The 13,310-nt window shown below is 45.7% G+C and overlaps 1 protein-coding gene across 1 annotated transcript in view; it reads right to left on the reverse strand.

Moving 5' to 3' along the window:
• Positions 1-11,682, reverse strand: part of MRPS18A (mitochondrial ribosomal protein S18A) — a 26,531-nt gene extending 14,849 nt beyond the window's left edge. Inside the window, exons 1-3 of the mRNA XM_006034704.3 lie at positions 10,984-11,682; positions 8,613-8,644; positions 3,405-3,509 (exon numbers count right to left, since the gene is read on the reverse strand). Coding sequence (XP_006034766.1) covers positions 3,405-3,509; positions 8,613-8,644; positions 10,984-11,173 — 327 coding nt within the window. The 5' untranslated portion in view covers positions 11,174-11,682. The remainder of the gene's footprint in view (positions 1-3,404; positions 3,510-8,612; positions 8,645-10,983) is intronic.
• Between the last annotated feature and the right edge of the window lie 1,628 nt (positions 11,683-13,310).

Consider the following 13,310-nt stretch of genomic DNA (forward strand, 5'->3'; position numbering starts at 1 on the left):
AATCAATTTGATCATTTATTACAGCATTCAATTTAAGGATAATAATACCCTCTGGTCTATACTCAATTCACTGACAATGCTCATCTCCTTGATTCATACAAAAATAGGGCCAGAAAGGACTACAAGAGGTCATCTAGTCAGAACCTCTTACTAAAGGCTGGATCATACCTGTAATCCCAGATAGGTAGAATTAATTAAATTCTTACAACTTAAATTCTAACAACCTCTCTAGGTAATCTGTCACTCTCATAGTGAGAAAGTTCTTTCTAATATAGGGGTGGGCCGCATCCGGCAGGTGAGGGGCCACTTTTCCCCACGCTCATCACAAGCTTCTTCCCTGCTGGTGAGCACAGGGATCTGGGCTCTGCGCTGCCCTCAGGCTGTACCGCGGGGCTGGAAGGCACTGGGTGTGAGCGGGCCAGGAGCCAGTAGGAGCACAGGGCCCGCACTGGTGTCCAGGGGCCAGTGCCGGTGGGGCCCAGAGCAGGGTGGCAGGAGCACAGGGTCCCAGCTGGCAGGGGCTCTATGGAGCCAGGCCAGCTCCCCACTGCCTGCTGGAGCAGCCCACCCTAGCTCCACGGACCCCTGCCAGCCTGCGCCACGCTTTGGGCCCCGCTGGTGCTGACCCTGGGACACTGGTCCCCAGACATTGGGACGTTGGTCCCAAGATGGTGACCAGGGGGCGGGGCATCTGTCAAGGGGTGGGGCATCTGTCAAGGGGCAGGGCTATCTATGCGGCTCTCGACAGCCTTCCAAAACTGGGTAAATGGCCCTCTGCTCAAAATAATTGCCCGCCCCTGTTCTAATATCTAACCTACATCTCCCTTGTTGCAACTTAAACCAATTACTTCTTATCCTCTCTCCTGCGGACACAGAACAATTGATCCCATCCTCTTTTAATAACAGTCTTCAGACACAGAAAGCTGTCAAATCCCACTCAGTCTTCTCTTCTCTAGACTACGTCATCCCAGTTTTCCTCACATTCTAGCCAATTTAAACCTCCAAGTAAGTTTTCATCAGACCCTATGAGATACTTCAGTGAAAGTTAGACCTCGAATTTACTGGAACCAAAAAAAGTAAAAATTTTTGTCTGGCATGATTTTTCCTGATCGTGTTTTTTTAATAACCTACATAATATTACTCCTTGTTGTTCCTGGCTCTGATATTCTGTGAGCGCTTTGTAATGTTTTCCTGTTTCTTTTTTGCGGGGAATTTACTAAATTAGATTTACCAAATGGTAGATTTCAGGATCACTCTTTTGTTTTCCAGATACTTGGTACCTCATCTGTTATTTTCAAATCCTTTGGTGCCTCCTCAGTTTCTCATGCCTTGCAAAACAGAAAATGGAGCAGTTTGTTTGTTAGCTAACTCCCTAAAGAAGCTGTGGGATGCATGTGATCCAGACCTTCAATTCAATGTCTAAGTATTTCCTTACCCGCTTTTTTTTTTTTTTTTGGCAATTGCTCATTTACAAGACTGTCAATGTTACCTAATTATTCAAACTTTCCCTTTCCTTAATTTTCTTCTCACAGATATATTTGAGTAGCTCAGACATTTTGGCATTTCAGCCTCTTCCTCAGTAGTGGACTTCTTTACTCACAAGCATTTCTTTTCCTCCAGATGTATTTGTATCTGTATCTCCCTTAATCCCATTGGCATTAATTTATTTGGCATTTTAGTTGCCTTATCTTTTAACTGTGCACTCTTGTCTGGCTCCCTTCCTTTTCATTCTCAGTACACAATTTTTGTTTGATTGTTGGGATTTTAGCTGTTTTATTTTTTAAAACCACATCTTTAAACAGCCTCTTCTTATAAAACTACATTCTCCAAGTCTTATATCCCACATAGAGTCATAGAGAAGTAGGGCTGGAAGGGACTTCCAGAGGTCACCGAGTGCTCTTTTTTCCCCAAAGACACTGTTGAGTTTTGGGCCTTATTGGATTCATACAGAAGTGGCATGCGTTGCAGCCCCTTTGATCTTGCAGGTTCCTCCTCCCTCCCTTCCTGCTCCCCGCTGACTGGTGGAGGGGCCCCGCTTGCAGCTTGCTCCTGACTGGCAGGGAAACAAAAACTGTGGTTTTAAATATGGTGCCATTTTGACTCCCTGATCAGCTGCAAGCAGTGGGGCTGCCAGGGACCCTCAGCCAATCAGCGGTGGGAGGCAAAAACAGTACCATATTTAAAATTGCAGTTTTTGCCTCCCCACCAATCAGAAGCGAACCATAAGCAGGGCTCCTCCACCAATCAGCAGCGGGATGGGGAAGGAAGGGGTGCCACAGTACATGCCACTTCCTCCATGAATTCAGTAGGGCCTTAATAATAGTGTACCATAGGATTTCCCTAGCACCTTTCACAATTTTAGTAATTCCTTCAGAGCAGTTTCCCCCCACCCAATATTTTCTTGAAATACATTCTCTTCCTATCAACACAAAAGGGGCTTCAAATGTGGACTGTTTCCCTTTGCAGGCAGAGCTTTAAGATGGGGGCATAAAATCCACTAGCTTCGTTTCATTCCTTACTATCCAGCTATAAAAGGTAGCTGATGGCAGCGATACATTTACAGCATTTAAAGAAGTCAAATTACTCTCTGGGAATGAAGATCTTGCTTTTGAACTTCCAAAAGTCAGAAATGTACCTGAATGAGACTACTATAAAACAGTTTTTTTTACCCACTGGAGTCATGATATATCTTTGACATTGGGCCTTGTTAGGATGCTACATCAATTCCAGATCAGAAGATGGGCAGTGAGGGATGCACATATGTTTCCACATGCCCTCTTCCTACACAAACTGCTTCAGACAACATATGAACAATTCAGATAACTACACAGCAGGACATTAAGGGCATGTTTCCACTGCAATGGTAGCAAGCCCCAGTGGGGTCACTTCTAAACGTGCCCTGCCCACCCACTCCCACACATATGCTCCACCTCCAGGAAAAGCCCAGTTGAGATGTTCCAAGAGCTGCTTTGAAGCATACTAGAGCTTGAAGGCCTGAAATCAGGTGCTGGGGCCAACCACAGAGCACCTTCATTGGTGTATTTATGGTTTTGGAACAGGCAGGTGCAAGCAGGAGGGCTGGATGTGCTCAGGGATATCCAGGGCAGGACTATTGCCACTGTGATGTAGAGGTGTCCTAGATTGCACAGAAGTAGCTATCTGTACTCAGGTGGAATTCAACTACATGTTTCAGGTATGGGCAAAGACAGCTGTGGCACTGTAGGAACCACTGACACAGGAAGTGGAGACAGCTGAAAATTTCTGTGATGCCCAGGAGGCTAAGAGAATAGCAGGTTGTGCAGTTCAGTAATGGAAGGCTAGGCTTAGCCATGAGAATAATCTTTAACTAGCTCTGTGACTTGGGGGAGGAACCTTTTCATGGATTACAACATTGACAAACTTACCTCATAATTGTACTTGTACTTCAGGTTCCAGCGACAGATGGGGCACTGACCAGAAGGGTTGGGAGGAGCTGATGCTTCAGTATGTTCTATTATTTTGCCTTCAATCTAGGAAACAAGTTGAAGGATAAAGTGATCATGTGGAAAGCACAGTCTAGGCTTATGCATGCCTTTGGGGAGCTAAAGAAGGTCTGTTACTTGAGATCCAACAGCATGCTCAGCACTGTATAAGGAGATAACCCCCAGACCGTGCATGTTCTCAAATCTAACTCTAAATCAGTGGTTACCAACCAGTGGATCTTGATCCACCAGTAGATCTTGGAGCCTCTTGTGGTAGATCTCAGAGCTTCTTGGAGTTGATTCAAGGCTGGGGTTGGGGGCTGAATGCCCGTGTGCATGCATGTGCACGCCCCAGCCCAGCAGGTCAGTCCATGGGGAAGGGAACAGGCGGGGGCTAGATTGAGGTCCCCGCAGTGAGGGACAGTACTGTAGAGGCAGGAGCAGGGGTAAGTTGAGTGGGGCCCCGGCCAGGTGTGACTTACTGCTGAGGAGGTGCGCCCCCAAATAATTTTTTCCCCTCTGCCTCGATCTGCCTCCCCCCCTTCCCTCCCGACAGACTTACCTGCTGGGTGGGGGGAGGGTGCATGGTAGATCTTGGGTTGCTTTTAAATGCCAAAGGTGATCTCCTACTTTAAAAAGTTGGAGACCACTGCTCTAAATTATATAATGATACTCCTATCCTGCCTTTAGAAAAATATTCCATGGTCTAGCACATCTCACTGCTAGGTGGTGTTTCCTGACTTTGCAGCTTAAGCCCTCTTAAAGAAACCTGCAAATGAAACGGTGGTGGGTAGAGGTTTAGGGGGAAAAAAAAGAGGTGCGGGCATTATTTTTAAAAAAGTCTTCAGCTCTTGAGCAAGAATCCTCTCAACTTTTAGCTGAATGGAAAGATAAGGTTAAACCTAGCAGAGCTTTTCTCCAAAATTAGTCAAAAAGTTTCATTTAAATAGTTGAATCATAGTTAAAAAAATTGAGCTCTATAACAATAAGTTGTATCTCAGCTATCAATGAAAAGTTAGGAAGGCAGTAGGACCTCAAGATGGCAGGAACATAATAAAAGCATGGATAATTAAAGCCTTGTGCCTTTTATGCACAGTTGGGCCAACAATATTAAATTTGTATGCCAAGGCTATGCCGAAAGCAAAGACTTCTTAAGTACCACTTCAGGGGCCTACTAAATATCACTCAGTAAATTTGTTTGCAGTAGCGAAAGCCTATCTAATTCTAAATGTCCGATACAGCTTATTCCTCCCTCCACACATTGTGAAGGAATGCCATGTTACTTTGTCAGAAAAAAATTAGCAGATTCAGACTGCCTGCTTTCAGACTCTGTCAGTGCAGTGTAATATCAAGTGGAGACAAATATTAAGTTTTCTGCAGCTGAGCCAGTGTCACTCATTGTGGTATGAGTTTCCAGAAATGCCTTCTACCACAACCAATGCTTGGGGTCTCTGCCATTTTTGCCTAGTGACTTCCACATGGAAACAATAGGGTCTGTTGTGGGTGGAACAACTCCCATCTCTCTCCAAAAGAGAACATGCTGCCAATTTTGCTAAGTTAGGTTTTGTTCAATTTGTGGTCATTCAAAAACCCTATCTTGAAGCTGAGAAGCTAGCCAAGCAAAGGCTGGTACCTAATCTTTTATTCCTGGGTAAGGTCATTTTGTGGCAAGTCAACTTAATAGTTTCTGGTTGCATCGTAAGCTTTGATTGTTGTCAGGCTGGGTTCAGACCTGATGATAGTAAAGACTGCATTAGTTGCTTTGCTGAATGATTTCATCCTGGGAACGGATATAAATTTCACCCCTGTGTTGATACTATATATAATTCCCTCTCGGAGAAAGTAGAGAGCGTATTATTATTTTATTTTTTTAGCTACTGCTCCTCCACTTCTGGCTACTATCATGTGCAGTTACCCCATATACTCACCGTGCATAGTGGCTCAGTGGGAGGCATAACGAGGCAGCACAGGCTGTGCACTTCCAGTATGCTAATGAAGCCCTGCCCTCTTGCATCTGAGATTTATTCAGCAGATAAACAGTAAATATGTCCCCCAACACTCAATAAAGACTGAAGCACAGCTGAGGACAAGCTGGCTGAAACTGCATCCAGGTAAGACTGAAGTAATGTTGATAGGGTGGGTCAAGTAGCAAGAAGTATGGCAGGGATTATGTCTGTCTCTGTAATTGATGATGAATGTAAACCATTTGTAATGAGATTCTGTGACTATCAATGGACCTTCCACTGCTACTGAAAAATTATACATCAGAAGTTGTCAGGATCTCCCCCGGTTCTACATCTGGCCAGACAGTTGTGACCATTTTATCCATTTTGGACACATTTTGTTATCTCAAGTCTAAATGATTCCAACATACTCTCTCTAGGGAGCACATTTCCTCTGTGAAAATAAAGACCGTGTAGAATTCAGAAATCCATCAAAGTGAAAGCCACTTGTTTATAAAAGAATAAACTGCTTTTAACATGGTGCTCTCCCTAAGGACATTCCAGTTTTGGGATTCATTCTCCCCACTGGGTTGAAAAAGTCTCAGACTATGGACCTTCCAAGCATGCTGCTCGATCCTCTTTTGAGGGAGAAAAGACAGGTCTCACCATTCCCCAACTTCCTTGGTTGCTTTTACTCATCAGTCTCACATCAAAGGTATCTAGCAGCTTGGATAGGTCTTTTATTTTACATAATGAAACAGATCTAAAATACTGAACACGTGCACCATGAAGATGCTCAGGTTTCAATGAAGACATGACACTTATTAATGTAAAAATAACCAGAAATAATGTAAAAATCAAAACTTCCCAGAAAATGTGCCAACATTGCCCAAGCATCACTAGCAACTAAGAAAATCCAAATACACTCCTTTGCAATTCATCTTGAACTTCATCTAGTAATTCCCAGTTATTTCTACTGATAATGCTCCAAATAATCTCTTCCTTCTGACATTTACACTTTTCAATAGGGGTGCACCGATAAAGATTTTTCAGGGTGATATCAATGGCCAATTATTAACAAGGCATATCAGCTGATATGGATCTGACTGCCGATATGCATCCCGGCAGCTTGGAGAGCAGCATCTGGTTGGTAAGTCTGTGGGGGAGAAGGTGGGGGGGAAAGGTCACAGCCCCCATGGTGAGGCAGGGAGTGGGGCTTAGTGCTGGGGCAGGTACTATATAGTGAGGCAGGGCATGGTGTGGGATGGACCATGAGCAGCTAGTCCGGAGAGCGTGGGGCAGCTCCCACTGCTGGTGTATCCTGAGGAAGGCATGGAGGGACACGTGCCCCCTGGATCTGTGCACAGGGTGAGGGCAGGCTACTGTTGTGAGTTGGGGCCGGGAGTAGCACGCCAGGCTATTCCCGGCGGGGGGTTGGGCTGAGGCTGTGCATGAAGCAGGGGGCAGCAGTGCTGAGAGGGGATGTTATGGGGTGGACTACAGTCACCCTAGAATTTTCCATAGGCCCCCCCCGAACCCTCCTCCCAGTGACACTGCCACCCACCCTGCATATAGCCCCAGCCCAGCCCCCCTGCCAAAAAGAGCCCAACACCACCCCCACCCCACCCAGATCCAGGGGGCATATGCCCCTTTGTGCCTCCCCTAGGGTGTGCCAATGGCAGGAGCCACCCCTCGCCAAGCTGCTTGCAGCTCTGTCCTGCACCCTGCCCTGACTGGGAAGCGCCTGCCCCTGCCCCAGCTCCACTCCCTCCCTTACTGCAGGGCCTCGACCTGTCCTCCCATGCCCCTTCCCTGCCACAGACTTACCAGCTGGACACTGCTCTCCAAGCTGCTGGGCTGCATGCACACACACAGCATTTATTGGCAACGTTATCGTCCAAATCAGCCAAAAAAACGCTGATTACCAATAACGTCAATTTTGCTTTTATTGGTGCTGATACAATATGGACCCATGTATTGGTGCATCTCTACTTTTCAAACACCTGAAAGGTTTAGTTCCTTCAAATCCATTCCTTAGCCCAACTTTAGGTATTTAACTCAAATGTAGTAAATCAACCCTCCCACCCCTGTTAATTTTGGTGCTCCACTAAATTTGCAAATCTTTCTAACAAAATCCTCCAAATCTAACACTATGGCTGCTTACAACCTGCCCCCCCCAGCTTTACTGGAAGAAGTAGCATGTTAGTTCAACCCGGATCTGCAGCATCTGTATAGATTGGGTGCATCTGTGGGGCTTTTTGGAATTTTAATCTAAAGCTGGTTCAATCAGCTACTGGATAAGAGGCAAAAACGCCCCACTAAAGCACCCAATCTATATACAAGTTGGGCAAGCCAGGTCCAACTAACACGATGCCTCTTCTGGGCATGTGCTGGGCTTGGCATGGGAGCGCGCTGAGTTTAAAGAGCACATTTGTTTAATAACTCTTCTGGTATTTTGCCTGTCCTGACCCTGTAAGCATTTGCATGTACAGAGTTTAATGACATGTATTTATTAACATTTGTTTTATAACCTCACCCTCTCCTTTATTTTCACACAGTAATCTTCCCTCTCTAATCTGCCTGGGTTGATCTGTTTCGCTTAAGGAAAGACCTTAAATACTGACTAGGTCCCAAGTGCAAAGTTCAGATCACTTATGACCCAAAGTTACATACACATTCAAAATAACAAGCAAGTGTATTAGAAATCAGAAGCAAAAGGCATGTACAGATCAGGAAAGGGGGGCAGCAAGGTCTGAAATAGCAAGGGATGCTGTGAACCTAGATGGAGATGAACTAACAAGGTTATATGATGGAAGCTAGAATGGATCTCTGCCTAGACCCTAGTAGGTTTTGTCCCAGGCCACTTGTCACTCCTTTACAATAGCCCTGCATCTGAAAAAATCCTATCCCTGCTATCCAACAAACTCCCTCAGTCAACAAGATAGAGTTAAAATGGTGACTTTCAAGCTTTTTAGATTCAAGGCACCCCTCAGAAATGTCATCTCTTAACTTTCACTTATTTTTCTATAGGCAAAAAACAAGAGAGTAATTCTGTTATTGATAGGTCAGAACACCAGTGTTACAAAAAACCCTGATGAGTCAATCCTAGAAAAGTCAAAAGAATCTGTATTTCTCCCTGTACAGGAAAAACACAACATGGCTTTCAAGTAGTATACATGGTGATCTGGATAAAAAAGTAAGTACTTACAACAGTTGTATTTCCTTCAGTAACTTCCACAACTGCAGAAATAAAGAGGGAAAACAAGGTCACAGACTTGTTCAAGCTGGAGTATGTGATTTTTTATCAATAAATTATCCAAAACCATACGGGACTCTGATACCAAAAAACAATGCAACTTCGCAACAAAGCACACCACTGCTCTACTGGAAGGCAGAGTAGCATGCAGTTCTTTCAAACTGGGGACCTCTTATTTGATTGCTATTCTTGCAGTGTCTTTATATTTTCTTCAAATTTTTAAACTTTCCAGATGATTTCTAGTTGAAAGTTACCTGGATGCTGTTAGTTTTGATTTGAGAAGTCAGCAGAGACCAGCACAAACAAAAGCAATCTGAAAATACCCATGCATTTTACTTGCCTACCCAGATTCCAATTCTTTCCTAGTTAAAGCTTCTGCATATAGCAGCTGCAGCTTTCTTGCTCTCCTAATTGCAAAAGCACTTAGAATGGGGACCAATGCCTTACTTACTTCAGATGGGCCAGACCGAAAGAACAGAACTGTTGTGTCAACTTCTCCCACTCATAGCTATGGATAAGTAAAACTGAAATCCTTAATTCTTGCTAGTGTTAGAATGATGATGTAGCCGTGATGGTCCAGAAATTATGCTAGTGGCAAGGATTTGTTACAGGGCTATCTTCCATCAGACCAACTGCATAGGTAGGATAAGAGTTAGACAAGTTTTCAAATCAAAGGCATTCTTCCTTAGGTCTGCGCAGTAAAAATCAACATACCATAGTCTTTCCTAATTTGTGCAATTCTGAAGACAACAGATACTCACTGCTATTTCACATTGGTTACTAATGTGTTCCTTTGACTGTAATACCTAAATTAGTAATAGATTTTTTTTTTCTTTCCAACACTGGAGAAGGAAAAGATTATCTTCATTTTATGGCTGGGGATGGGAGAAATTAAGTGGCTTAATTGCACAATAATGTGCAAAGCAAGACCAGCCACAAGTGCAAAGTAATTATTGCACCATTAACTGGCAAATCCCATAATAAATGTAGACCAGCCACACGTGCAAAGTCATTATTACACAATAAAAATGACTCGCCAGCTATAAAGAGACAATCTGTTATGAAATTAGTACATGGAAATGCATCATGACTCTAAAGCTGCTTTCTAACCAGCTTTCATTTGAATACAGGTTTCTCTTGCTTTATGCAGGGCCTGTATGTATGAATTTGCTCTTATGTGATGACCCTTTTTATACCAAAAATTCATTATATGCAAGGTAAATTCACTCTTACATGATTGGTGTGGTGGAAGCCCGCAGTCAGCTGCTTTATGTGGTGGACTGTGGGAGTGACGCACACCAAAATACAGTCTCCTGTGTAGATTTGTGCTCCTCGCTTGTTGTCTGTGACATGCGTTTCTGTAGTTGCGATCCCCATGATGATAATGCCCTGTGTTTGTGTGTACCGTCTGCTGTTGGCGAGTACCAAATGTGTCTAAAAGTGGTAGCAATGGATCTGGGGGTCAGCACAGTTGAGGTCTTGGAACATATCCCTATCTGTTACATTGTAAAGTGGGTTCGCTTTATGCAAATTCGAGTGATACGCCGTTTTCCAGGAAGGCATGCACAGAACAAAGTGAGGGAAACCTGTAGGTAGCAGGGCCCCTAGTACCGCACTCTTCAGCCAGACTCTTAGCTGTGCATTTAACACCTGCAATACGATGTGAGGGGGCCCTACTACACGGTCAAGTGAAAGCTGGACAGAAACCAGCTATAAAGTCGTTACACATTTTCAAGCACTAGCTCGGTAGCCGCTGTCTCTCTTTATAGCTGGAGAGTCCATTTTATGGTGCGGTAATGACTTGGCATGTGTGGCAGCTCTACAATGATTGTGTGCCTCGCTAGTTATTGATGGGATAATTGCTTTGCATGGGCAGAGTTTAAATTTATTGCGCAATTGACATACATAACATATGTAACGTGTGGCAGGGGCCTCAGGACCTCGGCTTGTGGATCAACAGCCCAGCTTGCGACTACGGGATACAAAGGCCAGCCTCTGCAGGAGACAGGAGAGGCCACTAAAGGGGGCAGGGCTTGTCACGAAGCGCCCAGCCCTTAGCCCCGCCTCCCTCTCGCAGGTAACTCTGGCAACCGCCTCGCTCCAGGGCTTCTCCCCCCTCTCATCACAACGTCATCAAAGCGCGACGCCCCCATGCGTCAGTGCTTCCACAGGCCCCTCTAGAGATCTCCGCGCCCGAGGCACCCCGTGCAGGTCTGAGGAGCATGCGCAGTCGGGGGGAGGGGAGCCGACTCTGGGGGTGTCTGAGCGCCTGCGCGGCCCAGCCCAACCTCCCCCCGGCAGGCACCGACCCCCTAGGACTCACCCTGCCGGAGCCCGCGGGCCGGGAGCCGGGCGGCGGCGCCGCCCCAGAAGAACCCGGAGAGCAGCCGGTTCCACCCCACACGCAGCAAGCTGGGCGCCGCCATCTTGGAAACGGGCGTGACCTCACTTCCACTTCCGGGGCGCCCGCACCTCCAGCCTGGGCGGGAAGGAGGCGCAGTCGCCGGCGCCATTTTGGTGCGGGCTTCGCCTCCTCGGGCTGGATAGTGAAAACTCCCCCCTAGTGCCCTGACTGCGAAGCCAGGCTCTCTGCGGCAGTTCCCCTCAATAAGGATCACCCCCCCACCCTACATCTTCCCCAGCAGGAGGCACCGTCTGTCCTTCCATACACCCCTTCCCGCCGCCAGGGGCTCTGGTGCTGCTGCGGGGGAGCGCGAGGGTTTACAGGCCTCCTACTCCCCGCCTGCTCCGGTTGTCCCGGCTTTATATGGATGATTTGTGGCCGGGGTTCCTTGGCGCTTGATGCTTTTGAGGGTGCCACCATTTCGGTATGGTTTGGTGTGCCGTGAACAAGGTTTCAGGATAAGCCCAGAGATTTCAAATAGGAATCCAACGTGTTACTCCCGTTCTGACCTGTTCCAGCCTTTCTGAGATCTTTGCGGCAGAAGAATCGCTCTGTTGTTTTTTTCTGGGACGGTTGCCAGCCATCCAGGATTGCCCTGAGATTAGATATCTCCAGAAGACTGCTGAGAGTCACCTGGGAGATCAGTGGTAGGGTGTTCATTAAAATAAATATTAAACGTTGAATCCAATTTATACGGTAGTCCAGTGGTTTTTTTTTTAAAAATGTAACGAACATGCATCTGCCTTCCTGATGGAAAGTCTGTGCGTTGTAATCCATAACTGATACACGCCAGCACGCAGGCTCATTCGTGTTGTGTGTCTGGGAAAATTGGTGTTCCGGAAACCTGGAATAGATTGAAAAAAAATCGCTTTTTTTTCTTATGTATTTTTAACTATTTTTTGGTAGTCAAAAAGCACGTCAGAACCAGGAGCTGGCATTTTCTGAGGGGTGCCTCAAGTGGGATAATAAGGAATAACGGCCACAAATTGATTGAGAGCAGGTTCAGGCTTGATATCTGGAGGCATTACTTTATGGTTAGGGCTGCCAGGCTCTGGAATGGGCTCCCAAGGGAGGTGGTGCTCTCCCCTACCTTGGGGGTCTTCAAGAGGAGGTTGGCTAGATATCTGGCTGGGGTATTATGATCCCAGCACTCGTTCTTGCCCAGGGCAGGGGGTTGGACTTGATCTGTTCAGGTCCCTTCCGACTCTAGAAGCTATGAAGTGCCAAAAGGTTAAGGACCACTGCTTTGTGAGCATGAGGCTTTACAGTAGTAGGAGATTGTCTTGCTTGTCCAAGCTTTAGACCGCTGGTTCTCAACCAGGTGCCTTGAGATCCTTTCACGGGCACCACACAGTGTTGGTGTGGTCAGGTGTGCAAACACAATTTACAAGATAAACCCAGAGATTTTGAATAGGAATCCACTGTGTTAAAACCGTTCTGACCTGCTGTGCTGAGTTATTTGCAACAAAAAAACTGCTGTAGTATATTTTTTTGTAGTAAAAAAAGGAGTGAAAGCTAAGAGCTGGCATTTTTGAAGGGGTTCCTGGAGTCTAAGGATGGATGCCTCGAGTCTAAAAAGGTGAGAACCACTGCTGTAAACCCTATTGCCAAGCAAAACATTAACCCATTTCTGGTGCAGGAATAGTTGCCCTATGGGGAGTTGGCTTAGGAGCGTGATTAGATGCAGATACCACATTTTTATGAGTTTTTTAAATTACATTTTTTCTCTGTAAAAGATGTATGCTGGTAAGCAGGATCTGGCTGCACAAAACTGATGGGAAAGTTTGTACAATATCTTAAATTAGATCCAGTCTATGCAAATTTCCTTCTCCCTGCAGGCTTGCCACAAAAGGACAGAAAAGCAAGAAGGCAGAGACTGCTTTTCAGATGAAGTGGAGAGCAACAGTTGGGCAATGCAATGGTAGCTCAGCACTAAAAAGGACAAGGAGGCAAACAGCGTGGGAGCTTTTCAAGAGCTTCTTGAGATAATTTTGACCCTTGGCTAGAGATGTCTAGGCAACACTGTTGGGAAGCCGCTGGTCCTACAAAATGAGGCTAATAGTTGTGTAGATACAGTATTTAATTTGTTTTCCTTGCCCTCTCCAATAGCTTACCCCCAACTTCCTGGAGGAATTTAATTAGTACACATTTTAATGCAGAAAAGAATATTAGTTATGTTCATGCCAATTTTTGGGCGGACTATATTTTTTCCTCCTAGTGTTTACTTAATCTGAGAGCATTTTCTA

Source organism: Alligator sinensis, unplaced genomic scaffold (genome assembly GCF_000455745.1).
Source record: "Alligator sinensis unplaced genomic scaffold, ASM45574v1 scaffold1456_1, whole genome shotgun sequence".
Classification (NCBI taxonomy): domain Eukaryota; kingdom Metazoa; phylum Chordata; order Crocodylia; family Alligatoridae; genus Alligator; species Alligator sinensis.